This window comes from Notothenia rossii (assembly GCF_949606895.1).
Source record: "Notothenia rossii genome assembly, chromosome: 9".
Taxonomy (NCBI): Eukaryota; Metazoa; Chordata; class Actinopteri; order Perciformes; family Nototheniidae; genus Notothenia; species Notothenia rossii.
This window is the reverse complement of record NC_136907.1, coordinates 31262102-31286587: the sequence shown is the minus strand read 5'-3', so window position 1 is coordinate 31286587 and position 24486 is coordinate 31262102. Positions and strand designations below refer to the sequence as shown.

The 24486-nt window shown below is 40.4% G+C and overlaps 2 protein-coding genes across 5 annotated transcripts in view; one reads left to right on the top strand and one right to left on the bottom strand.

The window, feature by feature from the left end:
- Positions 1–621: 621 nt before the first annotated feature.
- On the bottom strand, positions 622–18179 carry zbtb21 (zinc finger and BTB domain containing 21). Its single transcript, XM_079652361.1, has 2 exons — positions 18049–18179; positions 622–5548 (listed from the first exon to the last, which is right to left on the bottom strand). The coding sequence occupies exon 2, from the start codon at positions 5544–5546 to the stop codon at positions 2484–2486; it is 3063 nt and encodes a 1020-aa protein (XP_079508487.1). The 5' UTR covers positions 5547–5548; positions 18049–18179; the 3' UTR covers positions 622–2483.
- The window catches only part of umodl1 (uromodulin-like 1), a 36187-nt gene continuing 29457 nt past the window's right edge, over positions 17757–24486 (top strand). For 2 of the 4 annotated variants that reach the window (XM_079652360.1, XM_079652359.1), the window contains exons 1-6: positions 18176–20009; positions 20254–20496; positions 20729–20887; positions 21551–21678; positions 22097–22280; positions 23541–23681. In XM_079652360.1, coding sequence (XP_079508486.1) covers positions 19934–20009; positions 20254–20496; positions 20729–20887; positions 21551–21678; positions 22097–22280; positions 23541–23681 — 931 coding nt within the window. In that variant the 5' untranslated portion in view covers positions 18176–19933. Of the gene's footprint in view, positions 18021–18175; positions 20010–20253; positions 20497–20728; positions 20888–21550; positions 21679–22096; positions 22281–23540; positions 23682–24486 lie in introns of those variants that run through there. The other 2 variants (XM_079652358.1, XM_079652357.1) reach the window with 2 other exon arrangements.

Genomic DNA, 24486 nt, shown 5'->3' with positions numbered 1-24486 from the left:
TTCCAGTTTGCCATTTTTCCAAATAAAAGCAATCACCTTCTAGGTTCACTCCCACAAATGGTCACTGTGGCCCTCAGCTTTAAAAACATCCCAGAGCTCAGGCTCTCCTGCCAACAGGATACCGTGTGTCAGTTTTTAAAATGACAAATGGATACAACAAGGGGTTTTCCCCTCAAAGTCACATTGAAGAAACTGAGAACTGACTTCAATATGAATATATGTTAAATATATAAAATGATGCAATAATCATACATATATTTAATAAAAGAAAAACGAATCGCCTAATTATAGAAGGTATTTTTTGTATAAATGTAGGAATATATTACAAATAATGTATTTTTGTGTATCACTATATCCAAGGCCCTTTACATTTATGATCATATCAATACTGCACATGGGGCCCTGTATCTGCTTTGAAGTACTAAGACAATGCAGTCAATCCAGAAAGTGAATGGTGTGTCAGGGTAAAAGGTACATCAAGCTGCAATGTGGACAAAGTTAAGTGGCATGAAAGAAGCTCATTGATGGATAGAAAAAGCCCTGTGAATGTGTGATAAGGGCTTTAAATAAGTTGTGAATGAGTCAGTGTAGTTGACTGAATTATTTAAATACCACAAATGGTTGTATATATACTCCATTGTTACTCTTTATTACAGATTTAAAGCACAAAAACTGTAGAAAAACCTAAACACAAAACAGCTGCAAGTTTTCAAAAGCAACAATAATGCAACCAATGCTGATACAAATATTCATTATTGCAGTGAGAGCACAGGAATACTAAAAAGATTACACTTTTGTTTACTAACAAAATTGGTACAAAATTGAGAATATAAACACTTCCATGTACACAATTCTAATCATTTCTGTGAAACTTTCAGAAAGTTGTATCACAAGAAAACAAGAGCACTATTATCAATACAGAACTTCTTCAAAAGAACGTAACATCACAATGCAGCTGGTGTTGCTCATTCAGAGGGAAACTCATTCCCAGTGTGTCGAGCACTCTTTGAATGCCACATCTCCCAAAATGTAGCAATCAGAATAATTTATGACAAAGGTCTAATCCATCAAGCCAAAGCAGAACTATATACTTGTACAAGAATACAATCAACACTACCTTTAATAATAATCTATATGAAGCAGGAACACTTTTTCACCATTCATAGAATAAAACATTTGCTTTCTCATGCTTCCCTCATTTTGAAAAGTCATCATTTGAAACTATTGTGCTTTCATATAAAATAATATGGAACACATATTATTCAAGTTGCATAAGGCCATCAAAGCATTGTAAAGCTTCTTAATGATCACCCTGTTGGTGCAGGGTGGTGCTGAACTCCTTGATTCACCAATTGTGACAATTTCTAATAAATAACACATTGAAATAGTTTACCTAATTATTTGAGTTCAACATTATTTGCATTACTATAGTGCAGTGTGCCGTTATTTGAAAAGTGTGCCTGCTATAAATATTTCAGATTGAGTTCTAGCTTTTAAGGTTTATCAGACACATTTAAAGTGCTTTACAGTCATTTACCTAAAAAACACTTTCTAACATCTTTGTGGCGGACGATTGCACTCTCTCATTTATTTGTATACACAAATATAATTCATCAGGCTAGGAAGATAAATGAGTACTGCATGAAACTTTATCTGCGTACTGACAGCAGCTATCAGAGGTGCATGTGTTTGATATATAGTTTGTAATAGAACTTGTTGTTATACCAAAGTTTCTATTCAATCTGCCTATAACACAACATGACCCAAAGGCATTGTGAATCTGAAATATGAGAGAACTAATGTAAAGGAATGCTAAGTATGAAAACAAAACAAAAGAGAGTTAGTGGGCCTATTTATCATGTATACGTTTGTAACCTTGAACCTGTCAGTGAAACGACTCAAGCAAACATTTTGGACTACATCCCCCTTTTACAGAATCAAACTGTTTGACAAAGTGCATATTAAAAACATTATTGAGGCCACCAATATTATCTTAAGGGGTATCACTCACATCAAGAGATATATCTGATACAAAGCAATAAGCATTACTATTTAAATCACTGCAGCCTCCAAAACTTTAAAGCACTTTTTCCACACTCTGAGAAAACAATGTATTTAGTTGTCACTGTACCTTTGAGTCAAAAGTGGTACAAGGATTGTGTGGGTGCAACGCTGTACCTTGTTTTCTCAAAACACCTAGATAGATAAATACAAATAGACAACTAAAACAAGTTTCAAATAGATAAATGCTTATTTTGAAAAGGAAAATAAACAAGTTAATAATCTCATCTCCAAGAAGAATCTAGCACTTGATTGCACATTCACGTTTACACCTCTAATGAACATGGCCACTGTTATATATATGATATAGGAGGCAAGCAAATACGCTATACATTCGAAGTCTTCTTTTTGTAGGCTGAGGTGCGTTAATATTCTAAGTATTGTGCCTCTAGAGAAATGCACTACTGTAACCTGTGTGAGGCTTATACGTGGCTATGACTCTGCTCGTGGCTCCAGAGACTGAAGGCTGTCTTGAAGGTCCTGTGACAGAGTTTACACATGTACTGCCTTTTAAACGTCAGGGCGGAGAGGGATGGAGCATGGTAAAAGAGTGTGTCTGATTCCTGAGGGCCACTGGGATTCTCCATGCTGTTGGACCTGGACAGAGCGGGGCTGTGGCTGCTGGCTTGCCGCTCGAGTTCAGGCCTCTTCGTCTTGTTTACTGACGAGCTACAGGGCTCCGGGATGCTTGACTCCTCGGCCATTACGGCAGCCACTGGCGCCGTCTGGCTGGATGTGAGCACGGAGGCCTGTGGGGAGGGGTGGTCAGAGTTCTGAGGGGTGGTGGGAGGTGATGGAGACAGAGGTGAAGGGTCCCTGTCCATCTCTTTGGCCTCGGGTTCGTTAGAAGTCGACATGTGGGACTGGAAGTGGCTCCAAAGGCGGAAGTTGGTCCTGAAGGCTTTGTTGCAGATGTGACAGATGAACGGTTTGATGTGGCATAGCAGCTCCTGGTGGCGTTCTAGGTCTTTGCGAGAGCTAAACAGACTTCCGCATTTCTCGCATGGCCACACACCGGGTTCCTCCAGCCCACCTTTGGCAGATTCTGAGTTTTCCATCTCACTCACAGCCTCCTCTAAGGGCTCTTCTTTCACCACCAGCTTGCCATGATGGCCCATGCTCAGGTCCTCAGGCACATAGGAGGAGGAATCTGAATCGTACATGGGTGGACCTGAGGAGTCGCTGTACGTGATGATCTCTCTGGAGCTCCCGGGTGCTAGAGGCTCGTCACTGTAGTGCTCCTCTCTGAGCATTTCAGATGCCCCTTCATTGTTCCCTTGCTGCTTCAGCTGAAGTTGCTCTTGGACTGTCATCATGTTGTGGTTGTGAACCTCCACCTGGTGGCGCCATATGCTGAAGGAGGACTTGAAAGTCCGCATGCATTCCAGGCAAGTCAGTTTCTTGTACTTACAATGTGCCTCGTGGTCCTTCTTGACCGTTGGACTTGAGAATCGGAGGCCGCAGTAGGGGCATACAGTCGCATGTCGGCAGCCCCTCTCATGGTCGCCCTGCTCAAAGAGAGAAGACAGCTTCATATTACAGAGTCTACAGGAGTAACCACCAGCATCTGTGTCCTGCTGCTCGATGTTCTCCTCCTGTTCCTGGTAGAGGAGGCTCTCGTTTGCCGTTTCCTGGTCAGCTTTTTCAGCAGGATGTGTCCTTAAATGCTGTCTGTACTGAGACTGGAACATGAATACTTTCCCGCAGTAAGGACATATGAAGTTGGGTCTTGATCTCTTTTTGGTGAGTGCAGAAGATTGCAAACCCTGCTTATTCCTCTTTAATTTCCAAAGCAAGGCTTTCTTTATTTCCCTTTCTCGCACAATATCTATTAACTTCTTCTGAAATTTCTCATCTAGTACAGAGGAGCTGGAGGACGAGGCCGGGTTTTGAACTATACCATGCTGAGTTTGGCAGTGAGTCCACACTTTGAAGTTTGTATGAAAGCGTTTGTGGCAGATTTCGCAAGCATACGGCTTTTCGGGGTTGTGATACATATTAACATGACGATGTAGTCCAGCACTCGACCTGAAAACCTTTAAACAATTCCAGCATTTAAAAACCTTGTTCTCAGGCGGCTCTCCAAGGTTTTCATTAGAGTCACCGCTGGCACTCTGAGGTACTGTTTCTGACATGTTCTCATCCAGTGAAAGGGTTTGTTCTTTAAATATTTTGTCCTTCTTAAATGGGTACCTTCTGTTATCTGGCCTGTCCTTTCTTTTCCCAAAAGGATTGAAGTCTGGCCGGGAGCCTTGATCGTAATTTGTTTGCAAGTCTTTGAGATTACCTTGCAAAGCATCTCCAACTGTGATTCGGACAACGTCCATGAGGTCAGGGAGGGGGCTGCTGGGCTCAGCTTTCACACTGACCTCTCGTTCTACCTGAGATTTTTCTAAATACCTGCTGGGGAACTTTGACCTGAGAACCAGGGGAGATGTTCGTTTTGAATTGCCATTGTAAGCAGATGTCTCTAGCCCAGATGCTTTTGACGCCATTTTAACAACTGATTGTTCACGATTCTGCAGCTCCTTGAGCTCCAGTGTTGGTGAGAAGACTGGAACAGGGCTGTCCATGGATAATGATCTACGGAGTAGGCTTTTTATCAGAGGCCCACTCCTGTCTATGGTCTGGCTTGGCTCAGAAGCCTGACCCTGAAAGGGCACTTTGGTGTGATAGTGGGGCTCCAGCTCCTCATTCTCCTCTTTAGTGTCCGGGTCAGTGACCGACTGCAGCCTGATGTGCTCAGCATCACTGAAGGACACTGATGATGTCAGCTGGGGACGAACAGATGTGACGTGTGATGGATTCCCTTTTAAAATGGAGGTGTATGGGTACGTTGACTTCCTTTCAGCAGCTTCACTCTGTTCACACGATTTCCCGCTGATGGATTCAGATGTTCTGACTGATTCATACAGGTTGTGTACTGATGGAGGATGGGCTGACTCTCGAGTAGAATTTGCAGAAGATGATTTCTCGGCTGTATTTCTCTCATTATTTGAGCGAGAGGGATTGATGGTGTCATTCCGGACCCGACGCACAATGACACTCCTTGTCTGGACATCATTCTCATCCCCTTCTGTGAAGGAAAGCCTTTTTCTAGACACACAGTAGGATGCATGTGGCCTTGTTGACACAATGTTGGTGAGGAAAGGGATTCCAAGACTGTAGCCTAGCTCTTGAATGGCTGCCAAGCTGCCTTTGTCCACAAAAAGTGAGGAGGAGTAAATGTAATTCAGAACTATCTCGAAGGCGTCAGGCTCACAGAAGTCCAGGTTTACAACTTTCAGCGACACTGCGTCCATCCGTGTGAACAGGGATTGGAAATACTCACTGGTGGCAGCCAGAACACTCTTATGGGCCTGGTACCTCTGGTCTGCCACAACCAGGACTACATCACACATCTGGCCCCGCAGACGCTGCTCATTCAGGACCCCTAACACTGAGAGGGCATGGGAGGGATTGCTGTAATGCACAAGGCTCTCCATGGCTGAAAGACAAGACAAGAGGATTAGCTTTAAACACAGGAATGTCCACACAAAAGGGCACGCACATGATGTATGCCTGTGTCAATTGGTCTTGTATTTTGTCCTGGCAAAACACCATTGCTGTCTATCTTTATTTATATCATATTCTCCAAGTGTATGATTTAGCCTTTTATTTTAAATTATTATTATTACATTTTTGCAATGTGTAATTTGACACTTTGCGATAACTTTGTTTGGTCTGTTTGTAGTCTAACAAGCGATTGTATATTGTTTTTCTGTAAGTTGAAGGCTTTGGAAATGTTTGTTTTGACTTGTTGATGGTCACCTGGGCTATACTGTACACAGCTCGTTTATAAGCATATCATGATACTGTAGCAGTATGAAAATGCTGCTCTGCTTATTTTGAAGTTGTTTACTTCTCAGATAAACATTGTACATCATTTTTGAAGGATTAGAACACTGAGGGTCTGCCATAACTTTAGAATCCTTCAGAGGGAGTCTCCTCTCCTCTCTGTGAGGAAGCAACCACTGACTGTTGGAACTTCAAGTTTCCTCAATGAGTAAACTTGTAAAACTTGTGTTTGTAAAAACTATTTTTAGGATTGTGTGCACATTCAAAGAAAGTGTTTTAAAGGGCTAAACAACTGTTCATAAAACATCAGCATCGTCACAAAATTGTTACTCTAAACCAGGGGTGGCCAACCCGCGGCTCTCGAGCCGCATGCGGCTCTTTGCCTAGTTTCATGCGGCTATTCAGTTCATATCGAATTTTATATGTGTGAGTTTGGGGGAGAGACACTGACTCCTGACTAGTGTTGCACGGTGTACCAATACTTGAAAGGTACACCGCGATACCCTGCCGTTAAAAACGTTACGATTCCTCCGTTTCATTAGTATCGGTACTTGAAGAATGACCGGGAAAAGTACTCCGGGGAGAAAGCGCCGTTTTAATAAGAGCCATGTGTGTTCAGCGCTCTGCTTCCAATCCCTGCACTGCAGCCGTGCCTGCAGTCCCTCCCCTCTCCAGCACGCTCTAAGTCCCTCCCCTCTCTCGTGCACACGCTAGCTGCCAGAGCATGTGAGAAAACGAGAAGCATGGCTGCAAGTGGGAGAGCAACTGCCGCTGCGCCTCGGCTTGTTGACAAAAAAGACTCCAGAAGCGAAATTTTGATGTATTTTAGCTATATCTCTGACAGTGTGGGCAAGCCTACGGACACCAGGAGGCCTGTCTGTAAGAAATATATTAATTTTATTTAATACGAATTCTTGTCATTTATTTAGTGGGAATGCTGTTAACAGTTATTCTACGCACGAAAAGTTTATTATTGTTCCGCCGACTCATTTTGCTGCGCTTCTCCTCCCGCATTGAACATCGCAGAAACTCCGTTCGAACATCAATACGTTCAGCTCGGTCGGGAATCGATGGCTTTTACTTTTCTCATTCATAACTTTCATAATTCCAGAGATACATCCCATAATTCATCACATTTTCAACATTGAAGTCAATGGAGAAATTCTTCAGACTTCAACAAATCTTCATGCGATTCAACTGCTGACTGTTCATTCATACTTTCACTCAGAAACCTCATTCCAACTTTAAAATGTTACACATCTTTCTGACATTATTCGTGTAGTATAAACCTTTAAATCTGATTCTTACTTTTAGAGATATTAAACATTGTTCAGACCTTGTTTTTGAGGTTTTCTTCACATTTTAACATTAGCTAGAGTGCGTGATGTCACAGCTAGAGGGTAGAAAATCTTGAAATGTGCCCTCATATATTTTTTTAAAACTGCCATAATTCCCAAACCCTACATTCTTGAAACATAATTTTTCATGATAAACGTAGGAAAACATCTCGTAGCTTGAAAAATGACAAATAATTAAGCAAAAAATAATTAAACAAAATGCTTTTTGAGGGCATGAAGTGACAAAAACTTTAGTTAAACTGCCAAAAAGGCCACATTATTAACTCGAAACTACACTACACTTCAGATACTCAACTTTCTTGAGATGCTTCAACGTTTTGAAATTTCACAGAAATCTGTTACGGTTCTTCCACAAAACGTTCACATGTAACGGTACGTCTACACTACAGGCATCAAAAAATGCTTTCAACGCTTCGCCCATTCACTTGAATGGAGTGACGTAGAAGATTTTTAATCTTCGCCGAACTGCATTGTGGGGAGCATGGCATGGCTTTGCAAGCATCACGAGCATCTATCGGCATCAAAAGTTGAACAATGTTCAACTTTTGAGGCTCGATGCTTGGCATCAGCCAATCAAATCCCGTTTATGCAAATCCCGCCAGTGCAAGCGCAGCCAATCAAACCGCGTGCAAGCTGGGAGAGCCAGACCGCAGTTCATTTCCTCATATTCCAAACGAGATATTACGGTAGCAAATCACCCGGTTCTTTACGACCGGAACTATTTACCGGGATACAAACCGGAGGAACCAGGCATGGAGGGAGGTTGCAGAGACAGTGGGTGAAACTGATAGTTTTTTCGCCTGTTTGGAGAGTTTATATCCAGTTTACTTCGTTTTAACATTGCTATTGCTTTGTATGTCGGGGGCGGGAGATTTATGTGATTGGTTGCTCGCAAAAAATCGCCAAGCTTCAGACACGCCCAGCTTCAAGATTTTTTCATGCCTGTAGTGTAGACGGGCCGTAAGAGGTTTATCTCTCATTCAGAACAATGAAGCCTTTGATCTCTACAGAGCTTATTAGCTCAACTATAAACACCTGTGTAATGGAACACGATGATCATCACTCCAACTGACATGCTCAGAGCAGCAGACTTCAGATAGCAGTGTGCTAACAGTCCAGCCATGAAGACATCTACGGGACAGTTTTGAGATTTCTTCAAATGCCGTTGCCATGGAAACACAATGCTCGCGATGAAACACGGCTTTCTCATAACTTCAGTGAAACTGCTCCAAACGCCCCAAAACTTCACAGGTTTGGTAACGATGCAGCCATCAACGCATCTAAGCGTATTATGGGGTGTCCTCAAATGCCGTTGCCATGGCGACAGACAACTCGCCATGAAACAGGATGTCGCTGTAAGTCCAACCGACACGGTCCAATCGTCCCCCAATCTTCACTTGTATATCACCGGTCCATGCCTCAACAGCTCTACACCAAATCTGAGATCTCACCATAAGCCGTTTCCATGGAAACGCATCCCTCGTATTAAAACATGATGTCACTATAACTCCTAGGAAAATGTTCAAAAAGTGCTCAAACTTCACATGTGTACTAACAGTCCAGCCGTGAAGACATCTATGGGACAGTTTTGAGATTTCTTCAAATGCCGTTGCCATGGCAACACAATGCTCACCTTGAAACACGGTTTTCAAAAAACTTCAGTGAAAATACTCCAAACAGCCCAAAACTTCACAGGTTTGGTAACGATGCAGCCATCAACGCATCCAAGCGTATTATGGGGTGTCGTCAAATGCCGTTGCCATGACGACAGATCATTCGCCATCAAGTTAGTTCACAAGTTTGCAGTTAAAATATTCTGCTGCTTTTTCAAGCCTTTTTACTTTCTTTTCTTCTCTCATCACACATTCAAGCCCCCTGTGTTCATGTATCATTTCAATCTAAATTCTTCACTTTCTTCTTACAACTTTCATTTCAATCTAAATTCTTCACTTTCTTCTTACACATTACAATTCAGCATAGCAGTTTAACGTCAGGTTTTCAGCATAAAGCATTCCCACTAGCAATTTTTTCAGGAATTGCATTCTCTAGATTTATTTATTGTTCTCGTTGTTTAAAAGTTTGTGTTATGGTTATGGTGTGAAATAAAGCACAATAATTACATTGAAGACTGTTTCCCTTTTATTAAGAAAAGTATCGAAAAAATAATCGCAATCGCAATTCTTGACTTGGTATCGTATCGAAACCAAAATGTTGGTATCGTGACAACACTACTCTTGACAGTTAAACCTGATATTTAGTAGGTCTGTTAAGTATTGAATGCCGATAATTCTGACTTAAGTTTATTGTGCTCTTTTATTAAATAAACTAAACGCTTTCATTTTAAGATGTGAGTTTAGTGTTTGTGACCCTAAGAAACACTGATGCATTCATCAATAACAATAATCCACAGCTCCTCTCTCTGCTCCAGAGGATTTAAAATATATATATCCCAATGCCACAATAATGCATCAGTGACGTGGTTGAAATCTTGTCTCCAGAAAACAAAAAACTGAAACAAGGCGTATCAGCGACTGTGTGTTTGATGTGGCTCTTTGCAGTAACATAGAAAAAATGTGGCTCTTAACCTCTGACTGGTTGGCCACTCCTGCTCTAAACGTCTGCATCGGCTGAGAAATTAGACATTGTTACAGTACATGTTTCTGATAATACTATACTAATTCGAGAATATTGACATCCATGTAGTTGCAGAGGTGGGAGAAGTACTCAGATCTTGTACTTAAGTAAAAGTACCAGAGTGTAGGAACACTCTGTAACAAGTACAAGTTACAGTGTGTGAAAGTAAAAGTAATGCGTTCAAAAGTATTGGCATCACAATAAACTGAAAGTACAAAATGTAAAAGTACTCACTCTGCAGATTTGGTCCATTTCAGAATAATATATATGATGTATTTTATAATTATTGATGCATTAAAGTGTTATCAAAGCGGGTAAAGGTGCAGCTATTTCGAATGACTCAACATTATAAATGTTAAATTAAATTAAACACTTGCTTACCACTTGCCCGCTCGGACCACTAAAAATATTGCTTAAAGAAAACAAAACAAGTAAGACGTAAATTCACATTGTCCTGAGGTATTGGTATTTTGACAAGCAGTTTTGTTAAATGTTTTCTTTAATTAGAGCTACAACATAGCGATTGGTGAGGCAGATGTCGTAATTGGATGAAAGGCAGAGAGCTGTTTGCTGCTGACTTTTCGCGGGACCTAACCATTCGCCCAAATGTTTCTAAAATGTTGCAGGTCCGCTGCAACTCTTACTACATTTAAATCCAGGCTCAAGACTTTTCTTTTTGCCGCTGCTTTTAATTGAACTGTTCATATCTTAAATTGCACTGTAACTTTTATTCATGTATTTTTTATGTTTCATGTTTATTTTATTATCTTTGCTTTTTAATGACTGTTTTTAAATGCCATTTTCTTAATGTCTTTCATTTTTGTAAAGCACTTTGAATTGCCTTGTGTTGAAAGGTGCTATATAAATAAACTTGCCTTGCCTAAAACCACCGGTAACAGGCCAAACGCCGGGGAAGAAATATATCTTCAAATCGAAGAAAGTCACCGGAGGAATTAAAGGAGAGTGACAGGGAGCAATGTGACGAGTAGTAGTTTGTGAATAAATTACTATTGCAACAAATGTGTAAATGTTCTTCATTATTAGAGTCGATTTATTTTGACGAAATCAAAGCCCTCGATTGGTCGCTTTGGGTCATTCAAGCTCGGGAGGATGTGTGTATGTATGTATAGAGAGAGAGAGAGAGAGAGAGAGAGAGAGAGAGAGAGAGAGAGAGAGAGAGAGAGAGAGAGAGAGAGAGAGAGAGAGAGAGAGAGAGAGAGAGCCGGTTACTTGTATTTTTGTTGTTAGCATCTGGTTAGCTAGCTGCTCTAAAAGACATAAGGAGCTGTTTCAACAACAAGGTGGAGGGAGAGTCCTCTGCTGTCAGACAGAGAGAGATAACTACAGCTCAGGTGAGGTTAGGGACTCTTTGAGTGTTTAGATAGTTCATTTTAGTCTAAGTTATCTCAGAGGGTCTCAAACAAATATGTGTTTACAAATTATGTAAACACATATTTCCAAGGCACTCCTTTATAATTATTAGGGTAAATAAAAACAGGTTTGAAATCATTCTAATCTATACTATAGGACAGTAAACCAAAAATATTGTTTAAAGTTGGAGAGATACAAAAATATGCATAAATAAATAAATGTTATGGTAAAATAAGATATAAATGAACAACAAAAATAAAATACGTTACATTTATTTGTTATTTGCTATGGTAGGTTATGGTCACATACTTATTTGATTATTAAAATGTAAACCGAAAGTTTAAAATTGTACCCCCTAGATCAGGTCTCTAGTAATTGTGTGCTCAAAGTGCACCAGATTGAAGCATTTTACTTTAGAATGTTCAAAAAAAATCTTCCCGGAGGGGCATACCCCCGGACCCCCGTAGAGGATGTGACGTCCACCCCCCAATTAAAACATGTTCATACAATACTGAATACATTTGAAGCAATTTTGACGTATATTACCTATGTCAATAAGTTTCTGTTTTTGTAGTGTATTGTCTTTTGTAGAGATTTTTCATTTAATCTTTATATAGAAAATCTCGCCTAAAATCTCGCCTAGGGCTGCAAATTGACTAGAACCGGCCCTGAACACTGACCCCTGCTTTGTATACTGCAGGGTAGATTGTGAATTTACTCCAGGTGGAACTAATTTCTGATTTAAGATTTGATTATATTTCACATCATTCATCCAGATCTGTAAAGTAACTAAAGGTATTAAATACATAGTGGAGTAAAAGGACACCATTTACCTCTGAATTGTAGTGGAGTAGAAGAACAAAGTAGCAAACAATTTAAGTACTTAATGTCTTTGTTAAAAAAATGAGAACGGACAAGTATCTCAAAATTGTACTTAAGTACAGTAATCTACGTAGTTACATACCACCACTGCAGGTATGTTATGTGTGCTAGCCAGTGTCGGCCGGCCCATAGGGGCGCCGCCCCACCTCTTCCCACATACAAAAAAATATTAAATTAAAAAATATTAAATTAAAAAATATATATTTAAAAAGAAATATATTTCAAATATATATATATTTTATATTTTTAATTTTTAATGAACAAGGTAAATATCATACAATTGGTATCAGTAAAATGTATAATCTACAATAAAATCTTGTTTAAAATTGTGTTACGATGTCTAAAGTTACTGATAAGTCACATATTTCCTGCCTGGCCTTGCCCTTGGCATTAGTTTATCATTACGGGGCGCTGCCCCCGAGCCAAACAGCAGCAACCAGCACGTTGCAAAAGTCTCAATAGTAAACTGTGCCGCCGAAACATAATTTCAGCCAATCAGCGCCGTCAAATATTTTGGTCACGAGGGCGCTCACGTTGGCTCCCACGTTGGCGCCCACGTTGCTTACGTGCGTTGACGTGAGTTGTTTTTTAGACTCGTGAGGAACTGGGGTAGTATCTATAGTAACGCAGTGTAGTCGGAGCCGTGACGTCATCTTCAATGAGCTCCCCAGAAAAACAACACAGCCGTTAGCTCTTAGCACTCAGAGCTCACAGCTCTTCATATCTGTTCAGAAACTAGACAAAAGTTAAACAAGTACAAACCACATACTGTCTGTGTCATGGCGAATACAGTCGCTGGTTTATTTATGTCTGTATAGGCCGTTGTTGTGAGTGTGGACGGTCAGAGCATTTACAACGTTAGCTTAGCCAAATCTCCATTAGAAAACACGCATTTTAAAAGGTTTTTCGCCTGCCGTCTGTCTGCAGACTTGTCAAAGCCTTAATTCATGGTTTTTACTGTCCGGTATCAGTATGTTGTTACTTCGGCATCATTTTGAAACGTGTATTACAATTAAATCACGGTCAAATGTTCATCTTGTTGTAGTTGTAGCCCCCTTGACAGCGATTCTCTCTCTAGTTTAGCATATTCAGCCCGACTCAGTCTGGTTGTTCCTGGCCCTAGAACCACGATTTTATGGGGCCATTACATCACCAGAAGTCCCAATTTAAGGGGTAATTTCTCCCCCAAAAATGTTTTTACTCAATATATCAACAGCCCCACCAAAAATATTTTCCACCAGCCGCCACTGGTGCTAGCATTCTAGAATCTCATACATACATCAAAAAAAGCAATGTTAATTGTGTTTCCAATTGTTTAGTTTTTCCCTTAAAAAATACCTTTATTGTACCAGATCGATCAGCAGTATAGTAGAGTAGTAGTACCGTTAAAATCTTAACGATTTTGTAGTGTATTGTAGTGGGATAGTTAAGTACAAAGTAGCAAAATATTAAAATACTCAATTAAAGTAGACGTCCCTCCAAAATTGTAGTTAAGTACAGTAGTTGAGTAAGTGTGCTTGGTTACTTTAAAACCACTGTGTATTCGTACTTCCACTCAAGTAAACCATGGAGAAATGTCTTTCCCACTGGAAGAGGGATGTTGTTAGAGAGCAGTTTGAACTAGAGAATGCAATTCCCAAAGAAATTGATAGTGGGAATGCTTTATGCTGAAAAGCTGACGCTAAACTGCTATGCTGAAATGTAATGTGTAAGAAGAAAGTGAAGAATCTAGATTGAAATGATACATGAACAATGGGGGCTTGAATGTGTGATGAGAGAAGAAAAGAAAGTAAAAAGGCTTGGAAAAGCAGCAGAATATTTGAACTGCAAACTTTTGAACTAACTTGATGGCGAATGATCTGTCGCCATGCCAACGGCATTTGATGACACCCCATAATACGCTTAGATGCGTTGATGGCTGCATTGTTACCAAACCTGTGAAGTTTTGGGCCGTTTGGAGCATTTTCACTGAAGTTATGAGAAAACCGTGTTTCATGGCGAGCATTGTGTTGCTATGGCAACGGCATTTGAATAAATCTCAAAACTGTCCCGTAGATGTCTTCACGGCTGGACTGTTAGCACACATGTGAAGTTTGAACACTTTTTGAACATTTTCATAGGAGTTATAGCGACATCGTGTTTTATGGCAAGGGATGCGTTTCCATGGCAACAGCCAATGGTGAGATCTCAGATTTGGCGTAGAGCTGTTGAGGCATAGACCGGTGATATACAAGCAAAGTTTGGGGGACGATCGGACCGTGTCCATTGGAGTTACAGCGACATTGTGTTTTATGGCGAGGGATGTGTTTCCGTGGAAACGGCATTATGATGACACCCCATAATTAACGTAGAGCTGTTGAGGGCAGGACCATTAACCATTATCTGAAGTCTGCTGCTCTGAGCATGTCAATTGGAGTTATGACATCATCGTGTTCCATGACACAGGTGCAGGCCCGGTTCTACGGGTGTGCATAAGGGTGCATTGCACCCTCAGTTGAGTCGTTATGCACCCTCATTTGAAAAATTAAAAGTGAAAAAATATTACATATATAATAACAATAATAATAATAGTAGTAATAATAATAATAAGAAGAATATAGTTGAAATAAAATTAATTGTAATTGTGGTTAAATAACATTGTCTGCTGCATTTATTTGGTCAATTTAAACGGTAAGTAACGTTATTATGTCAGGTGCGCGTGACCTGTGCCGCTGCACGTTCATCATCTGCAAAGTGCTTACACAGCAGTCAGTGATGGACATCAGAAAACGGTTAAAACAACCAGCCCTTATCGCCAGCAGTAACACTGCATCTACTGCAGGTAATAACAGTTGAGATCATGGGGACATTACGTTACCCGCGGCCACTGTCGTGGACACTAACGTCCTCCCGCCCGACTCGCCGGCTTTGCCCGCCTCGCCCACGGAGCAGCCGCAGCAGCCTTTGTTGCCCCAAACACCGCCACCCCTCGGCGGCCCGCAAGTGCCAGAGGACCTCGGCAAAACAGAGCCTGCCAGGTATATTTTAAAAAAACTACCCAACTCGCCTGTACAGTGGGGTAAGGCGCTCATTTTGCACCTCATGGTTTCAAAACAGAGATTGGCTGGAATATTCCTGTTGACATTTCGGTCTTGAAAGGGGAGTGATTTGTAAAATAGCCATAAAGAAATAGTAAATCTGCTTACAGTTGTGTTTCATATGGGTGTTGAGATGTATCCATAGATCTCTTCATTTTGCTCTCAAAGTGCACCAGATTGATGCTTTTAACTTCAATATTTTAAAAAAAATCTTCCCGGGGGGTCTATTCTCTCAGCTGGCCCCACTCGGCAACCCGGCAAGATCCAAGAACCAAATACCTCTCGCTTACATGGGAGGGGGTCGAGATTAACCTGAGCAATAACAGTTCATGGCGAGTACGGCAAATAGAAGTTGTAACAAGCAGTAGCACTGAGCAAAGTGACTAGAACGCGACCACACACTTATAAAAACAGTTATATAAAGTAAGGCAACACTAACCAGGCTTAGTGTGATTCTGTTTATTTTATCTTACTTTAATAACCATCCGTTCACTGTTATTGACCATTGTGAAGAGGCAGACGTTTTCCTTTTGTTTTGTATTATTGCAGCTATCGGAGGGAATCAATACATGGGCTACATGTGGCCATCACAAGTAAAATCATAACGAAAACTACGGCGGTAAAATATGCGTGTAGAAAACGGTTTATGCCACAATATGATAGCAACAAGTAGTCAAGATAGTCCGATTAGCTAACATCACCTGTAGAATGCCAGAGGAACTTTCATAACAGCGTTGAGATGCCAAACCGCTTTCAGACTAAAACACATTCACTTATGGGGATGGGGGATATTTATAAGCTGCTTGTTGTGTGACAGTCAGACAATGAAAACTTTACAGCGGCCGCTGCCGCGAGTTAACGGGAGAATAAACTCCGGTAGACGAGCAGCACTGCAGCAGGCAGTAATGCAGCTGAACCACATTAATAAACAATACACCACGGCACTCTGGAGAAAAGGTACAAGGTTGGAGAAGTAGTTCTTTAATTTAATCTGGCATCGTATAATTAAAAACTACCCGACGCAGTCCTCTATTGATGTTGTTGTGAGCGGTGTTGTGGAGAAAATCAGCGACGTAAAGCACTGTGTGGGTCATAAGAAGGCACGTAAACGGTTACGTCATGACGCAAACGATGACGCAATAATTCAACTTTGGACCTTCATCTGTAACAATGAGTGGACCAAAGAAAAGAAAAGTCAACATTGAGTGCCGAGTGTATAATGAGGAGTGGACAGCTAAATATTTTTTCACCGATCTGCTACTGGCCCGGCCCGTCTGTCAAATTTTAAAACTCATAGTGGCCCCCGAGCCAAAATCACCCTCTAGCCACCTAGAGGGTGTTAGGTCCACTCCCCATTTATAAAATTAGCACTTTACCACTGCACCCTCTCTAATCTCAGATGCACCCGGAGTCATTTTGTTCTGGAACCAGGCCTGCACAGGTGTTTATATTTGAGCTAACGACGTGTCCAGAGATCAAAGGTTTCCATGTTTTTTTTTCTAAATGAAATCTGTCCTCCACTCTAGCTGTGACATCACGCACTCTAAAATCTGAAGAAAGCTTCTTTACCAAGGTCTAATACCTCCAAAAGTATGAATCAGATTTAAAAGTGGTGTAACACGAATAATGTCAGAAAGATTTGTAACATTTTAAAGTTGGAATGAGGTTTCTGAATGAAAGTATGAAGGAGCAGTTAGCAGTTGAAGTTGCATGAAGATTGTTCAAATCTGAAGAGTTTCTCCATTGACTTCCATATTAAAAATGTGATGAATTATCGGATGTATCTCTGGAATTATGAAAGTTATGAATGAGAAAAGTAATAGCCCTCGATTCCCGACCGAGCTGAACGGTTTGATGTTTGAACGGAGTTTCTGCAATGTTCAATGTGGGAGAAGAAGAGGTGCAAAATAACCCGGCGGATTAATAAAGAATTTTGTGCGTAGCATAACAGATAGTTGGAAAAAAATAGGTAGGTGCCCATCACTTATAATCTGGCAAATTAAAGTGTTTCATTATCCAGTAATAAGACATCAATTGCCTCAAGGCATTGTGTGCAACGCCTCTAGCAGGAGCATCTGGTGCTAATTATCTAAAGATACGACACTTCTTAAGAAGTTTATTCTGAAAGTGCTGACCGGAAGTTGTGCTACTTATGTTGACACTTACTAAAAATAGGCTGTGGGCAGAAGGTTCATTCATTCATCAAAACTAGCACACGTTCGACTGTCTATTCAGCACAATTTAAACGTCAAAAGAACAGCTAATTTAACTTCTGTCAGTATTCTTTGAGGAAGTCTTGGAGTGAGGCTTTCATAATTATATCATACATGAGACGTGGCTCTATTTTTCATGACACATAACTTCTTCATCCGAAATCCCACTTTCAGTTCAGAAAACAGTCACGAGTTTCTCATTGTGTGTGGGTGAATGACCATAAAACGGTTCCGCCGCCGCTCTATCTCATCAAGTGGGGGGGGGGGGGGGGGGGGGGTGGAGTTGAACACGTTTCAATGGACTCCTCCGCGGTAATCCCGGAATGAAAATACAGTCGGTGCAGACAGAAAAGCTGTTGAGTTTAGGGGGAGTGTATTCAAGCCCCGGTGGAAGTGGTGTTTTTTTTTTATTGTTAACGCTTCAACCCTGCGTGACATGGCGTAGTTGTTGGCTGCAGAATGTGTGTTCAGGTCTTACAGCAGCACAAGCCCCCTTTCGAGTTACGTCAGGGAGGAAAAGGAAAATGCTTCTCCTTAACAGCACTCTACCAACTATGCTATAACATGCCTACTAATTCTGTTTAAAGGTAAGTTATGTAGTCTATCTACACTTACCCTGCCCGTCGTCAATTAGGTCTTTCCTCCGCACAGCCGGGACTTTATTCAGTGTTGTTGTGTAGATTTCTGCGCGCTGGTCGTGATTCCATCCATCTTGAATTTGACGTCATCCCACACCAGGGATGAGGTCATCGCAATGAACGCTCGTCACGTGCACTGCACTCTGATTGGGTGGTAAAATGACCAGGAGGCGGGACCAACTGAAGATTTATCACTGAAGCTAATTTAAAGAGATAGGTGGTATTTTTCACCTTAGCTGTCATCGTCTGTGTTCCTTTCTATCTTTTGTTTTATCATGAGCAAAGGTTTGCAAACTTAAGCTACACTGCAAATTGTAATTGACACTGTTGTACTAGAGCACTGCATTGCAATTATTGATTATAAGTATTGTTGAAACTAAGTATTGGAAGTTTGAAGAAGTCACATGTCTTACAGTAAACTGTGCAAGGGAGGAGCAAGTGGGGACTTAAACAAAAAAAGTAATGTACAGTTAAAGCACATATTTTTATGCATTTCAAATAACCAAAGTCCATCTTTAGATTTTTAGCAAATCTAAATATACATTGCAAGTCTTTTTTATTAGTCATTAGTTATGACGATGAAAATCTTAGTTCACAGTCATCTTTTTGGGTTACCTATTTTTCTGTCTCCAACAACGTGCAGATATAATATGTGCAACTGCACTTTCTCTAACCCCCAATGAAACCAATTAGGCATGTGATTAAATGGAAGTCATCTTAGCGTAGCAGTAAGTGTGTGTCATTACTGGCATCCAGGAGGGACCTGTTGCTATGTTTATATCCAACAGGTTGGTTCCTGAAAAGCATTGACATCTACACCCAACCAGGTGGGACATTGCTGAAGAAAAGCAGGAAATCGACATTAAACCATGTTCTAATGAGCTGAAGATTATTTTGTGGTGTAACTGTATTTAATTTGTGGACACATTAGTTGACTCAGCTTGTAGCCCCGAACCTCCCTACATGCTCCATCGCATCAACATGTACCCATTCATTATCACCTAATGGCTGAAGGAGGTTTAATCAAGCACATTTTCACACCTCATTACTATAAAAGGATCAGCATCAATTAAGGACTTCGTTTGCAAAATTATACATGAAAATATTAAAAATAATACTGAGGACTGTAGTATTTCATCAGATGCAAATGTATATTCATATAAAATGAAAGTCATGACAGAATCCTAACATAGTCTTTTTTAAGAACATTTGACAGCCAAAGCATGCTGCTGCTCCATCATATAATGAGAGAGAACACATGAGAGGAAACGGAAAGAAGTTGTCACACCTCCTCTCCTGACATTAATGGCTGGTACTGGCCGTTAGCAGCAGTAGAGAGCACTGCCATGGCTACCTGTGTAAACCAAGTCATTAGGGACTTTATCTCCTCCCATCACATGTCTCTGTCCCTGCCATCATAAACATGTTTACTGACACCCCCATCAAAAAACAACTTATTTATGCTACAAAACTAAAACTGAAGCCTGAGTTTCCTTTGTGAAAATCGTGTAAACCAAAGGCTTTTCATTTTGTAATACACTGGCTCATTCACGGCATATGATGTAGCAATGAAAGGTGTCAAATTATCTAACCATTTAGATTTTCTTGCAAAGCTTAATGTCATTTTACTGCACTGACTAATGATACTCCAGATATTCTCATACATATAATGCTAACCTGCTGGCTGTCATGATTCTGTAGTCCATTAGGGACTGATGGTGCACCGAGGGGAGGAGAAACACAGCTACAGAGGATTGAGTGTTTGAGAACGCCCTGAACAGTGAGTTAGCATCATCTCAAAGAAAAACATGCACGTACAATGTGGTCTTTAAATACATGGTCGAGATTTTGATCTGTGAAAAATGAGTTGGATGCTCTCCATCTTCGTGGCGACGGCCCTGCTGGCTCTCGGTAGGGGACAAAACACTGAGCATGAAGGTAGGCCTCTATACGCAGATTAACATGCATTGGTTGTACAGAACATATCTATGGGAAATTAATGCTAATTGTTTGTGCCTGCTTTCATTTGTTTTTAAGATATTTAATGTCACAGATTTAGGCTTGTGCTATACTTAATAAGAGCAACTCTAAATCCTTGTAATTAAAAACGCAAAATCTGACGTTATTATGCAGACTTACAAGGAAACTCAGCAGTAAGATTTACATGTTTTTTTTATTCTAGGAAATAGCCTGTCTGCATCTGGCTATCGTCTTTGTACTTATAATGAGACAAGGAATGTGAGTTTACTGGTGATGCACGCGGTCCCCTATAGTGTGACGAAGCCTTGTGGGGGTTGGCTCCACTGGAAGACATGTACAGTCACACTTTACAGGATGACCCATGAGACTGAGACCAGGACAGTGAAGCAGCAGGTGACCCGATGCTGCCCCGGCCACGTACAAGTGGGTCGATACTGTGCCCTGCGTGAGTACTGTCATCAGATTACAGAAGAGCAAAAAACGTTGTTAAATTCCAAGTATCTTTGTTTAATAAAATGTGATAATATAGCATCACACTCTCTAGATTGACAAGTAATGAGACCTTTCAGTGTGTGGTGCTGTGTGCAAGACGCCAGATGGAGGCACAGAAATTGCAGTGCTCCAAATATCGGGCTGCTAATATATGGCCTGTAACATGTTATTTTCTCTGAATGAAGCTGTAAACAGGAGTGATGAGTTCACTGCCAAGCCAGGATCCTGTCCAACTGCAGATGGAGTGTATAACAGATCTGAGGGCTGTGAGTGGGACATTGACTGCCCGGGCTGGCAAAAATGCTGTCAGAGTTCCAGTCGTTATGTCTGCAGTGATCCTGCAAGTTAGTTGATCTTTTTCATTATTTGCTTTTCAAGAATGCTTTAGGGGTTATTTTTTTGTTCACAGATTTGAGTTTGAGTTTGAATGAGAAATTAGAAAAAAATTGTTGCACTTTATAAAACAAGTATTTTAGGTATATGTCCTAATTATCTGGGGATAAACCCCTGACCCCCCTATACCAAAGAAATAGCCCTGTGGCGTGTATGATTAATAATTGAAAAGGAACTTCTCTGTGACCCAACATTTTTTTCCCCCCAAACTTCTATCTTAAAACCAGGGCAGAATGCAAACATTACTTCATAGGGACGTTACAAACAAAGGGTTTTGTTCATTTTCTTTTTGCTGGAGAAAAGGAAGTCTGATATTATTTACAGAGCAGAGTATTTTTTAAATGTCTTATCCAGCTTTTGACTGCACTTGGATCCTTTAGGCACTGACATATGAACAAACTGTTGTGCACTGTTCTTTGTTTGGCCTACAGGGTGTCAGTCAATTGAGGTTTATTACAAAGTTGTGGAAGTCTTGTTTTTAAAAAAAAAGTGATATATACAAGATTCCTACAGTAATGAATACTTTTCCTACATTCCACTATTGTATATCCTAATTGAGAACATATGTTTTCTTAATGATTTGAGTGAACTGATCTTTTGAACTCAACTTTCAGACTCAACATATTATTCTGATAATGGAGGCTATCGGTTTAATGCAACAGTGACGGTGAAGACAGATTACCAGCCTCTGATGTCCACTGACAGAGGACTTCTGGATCACACACGATTGCTCCAGGCGATGGTAATACTGCTTTAACTGCAGCTGTTGGTTCTGCTGCTGCTTATCTGCTGCCAAGAACGCCAGCCAGATACTAATACTTGTTCTACCAGTTATGATTATTAGAAAACGACAAAGACTCAAATATATATAAAGGCGTGTACACTGAAAAACTGAAACGTTGACTTTAATTAAATGTATTATGTCAACTGATTTAAAGTTGAAAGCAATAATATTACGTTTAAATGAAAAATATAAGGTTCAACTTAATATTATTGCTTTCAACAAACCTAATAGAGTTGTGTGAAATCTTTTGAAATAATACATTTAATTAAAGTCAACGTTTCAGTTCTTTCAGTGTGCCCCTTAGTTTTTAGTCATTTTTTCTTTACAAAATAATGAATGTTAGCCAGATTATATTTTGTATCTCTACCACTAACAGGTGATTGGAGCACTGCAGTCTGACGTTACAGTTTATTACCTCAGCTCACAGCCTGTGCATCCCTTCAGAACGGCCACCTCCATACTGATTGCCTGCAACTTGACTCTTTCACTGCACACTGTCACGTCGGAGCTGCATCTTCTCCTCAAACACATACAGGAAGTGTCATCTGTAACTGTGGAAGGTGAGGGCGCAGCAGCAACAAATCTCAGAGAAGATACTCCAGGCTTTTTTTCCTTTGCTTCAGAGAAATGACATTCTTGTTGAGTTGTGAAAGTGATTCATGTTACAGAGAACACGGTGTTCAGGAAAGAATGACTCAGCCGCACCACAGTTTCCTTCTCCCACCACTTCCATTTGAGTGACAATCATCTTTCCTGCAACAGCGGAAAATAACACTAGAGCGAGTGCACACACACACACACACACACACACACACACACACACACACACACACACACACACACACACACACACACACACACACACACACAACCTCCCCACACACACACAACCCCCCCCCACACACACACACACGCACAAACACTTTTCATGCTTGATACATTTGCACAAAAGACACAACAACAAGCTTGTCATAACATCAAACATATGAGAGGACAAGGGAATCAATTCAAGTACATTGAAAAAACTGAAATGTTGACTTGAATAAAATGTATTATGCCAAGATTTCACATAACTGTATAAGTTTAAATACAAAATATTAGGTACAACTTTATATTATTTCTTTCAACTAACCTAAATCAGTTATGTGACATTTGTTGACATAATACATTTAAAGGTGACCTATCATGCAAAATGCACTTTTGTACGTCTTTTATACATGAATATGTGTCCCCGGTGTTCCAGGGAACTCACCGAGTGTCAGAAAACACAACCCTCTCTATTTTCCTCCATACCCAAATCTCTTAAAAAGGGGCTGCAATGGATCTGATAAAGACTGATCCAGATTTGAACACTTCTGTGAAGTCACATAAGTGGCGCTAGGGCTATTGGGCCAACTCCACCAATCAGGACGAGACAGCCACGGACATTGCCGTTGGAAAGCGCTGGAGACGCTGTAGTACATATGCCAGGCCTGTAGATGGTGCTGTTCTCACAGAATCAGCCAATGCAAAGACAGTGTTAAATTGAGCGAAATGAGGAATGGCTAAAATGCATGATCTGTTTGGTATTTTGAAAAATAAAAAGTATAAATATGCCTTATATAGGTATGGTCCTACACTATATTATTCAAATATAGCATGATAGATCAACGTTTCAGTTTTTTCAGTGAAGCAGTATTCTTACATGAAACCTTTACAATAGATTTTCTAAAACAATATACTGTATGTGTTCATATTGCACAGTTTAAATGTATTTCCTCTTAAGACTCTTATTTAAAATGTAATCCAGTGTAACATGTTTGTTTGTGTTTGTAATGCAGATGTGGATGAGTGTGCACTGTCTGCTCTGCGTGGGTGCTCCCCCCACTCAGACTGTAACAACACAGTGGGCTCCTACCTCTGTTCCTGCCACCAAGGATATGTAAATGTGGACCCCAGTAACCCTGGAGCCCATTGCACAGGTTAGACTGTGTGTATGTGTGTGTGTGTATGTGTGTGTGTGTGTGTGTGTGTGTGTGTGTGTGTGTGTGTGTGTGTGTGTGTGTGTCAAACATATTGAATCAAAAAAGTAATACATTATGATGTTAAATAATTAAATAATTATGCTTAAATTGAGTATCAAGCATTCCATATAATGTTACAAAAAGCCACATAAACGGCTGCATTATAAGGCGCAAATCCGGATGTTATGGCACTTAAATCATTCAGACATTTCCAAAATAAAGTAAAAAGGAAAGTAGTTTATTTCCATCTTTACAACAAGCATTTTATTTTACTCAGTTATCTTTGATTGTTGGCCAGTTTTAATGTGTTAGGGATGATCTGTAAATAAATCAGCTTGATTATTATGTTTGACCTCAAATTCAAAGGAGTTAGAGAAAAATCCAACAACCTCCACCAAGAGGGTGGGTGAGCTTGTGTGGCCTGAGGCGAAATCTGCCTGTGAAGCACACAGAAACAACTTCAGCCTCAGATGCAATCTCCACTGGGGATGGGGGATCCCCAGCGGAGATTTACAGTGTGATTATTTTCCATATTCTTTGCTAATGTATTCATATAGCTAATTGAGTAAGATATTTATTCTGTGCCTGTGCAATGGCTAAGGACATTTGTTAACAATTTGATAATTAATGATTAGCTAGAGCTACGTTTTTTCTTTGGTGATTTTGAGTATGATTCTTGCATTTTTGTGGGCTTATGTTTTCTAGGCTCTAGCTTTATATTCTGATCAGGGTCACATCATGTGGAAATGTCCTTAGATTCTCT

Bases quoted from the DNA above. Each gene is read 5' to 3' on its own strand.
- zbtb21 (XM_079652361.1), bottom strand. From the start codon at position 5,546: ATGGAGAGCCTTGTGCATTACAGCAATCCCTCCCATGCCCTCTCAGTG.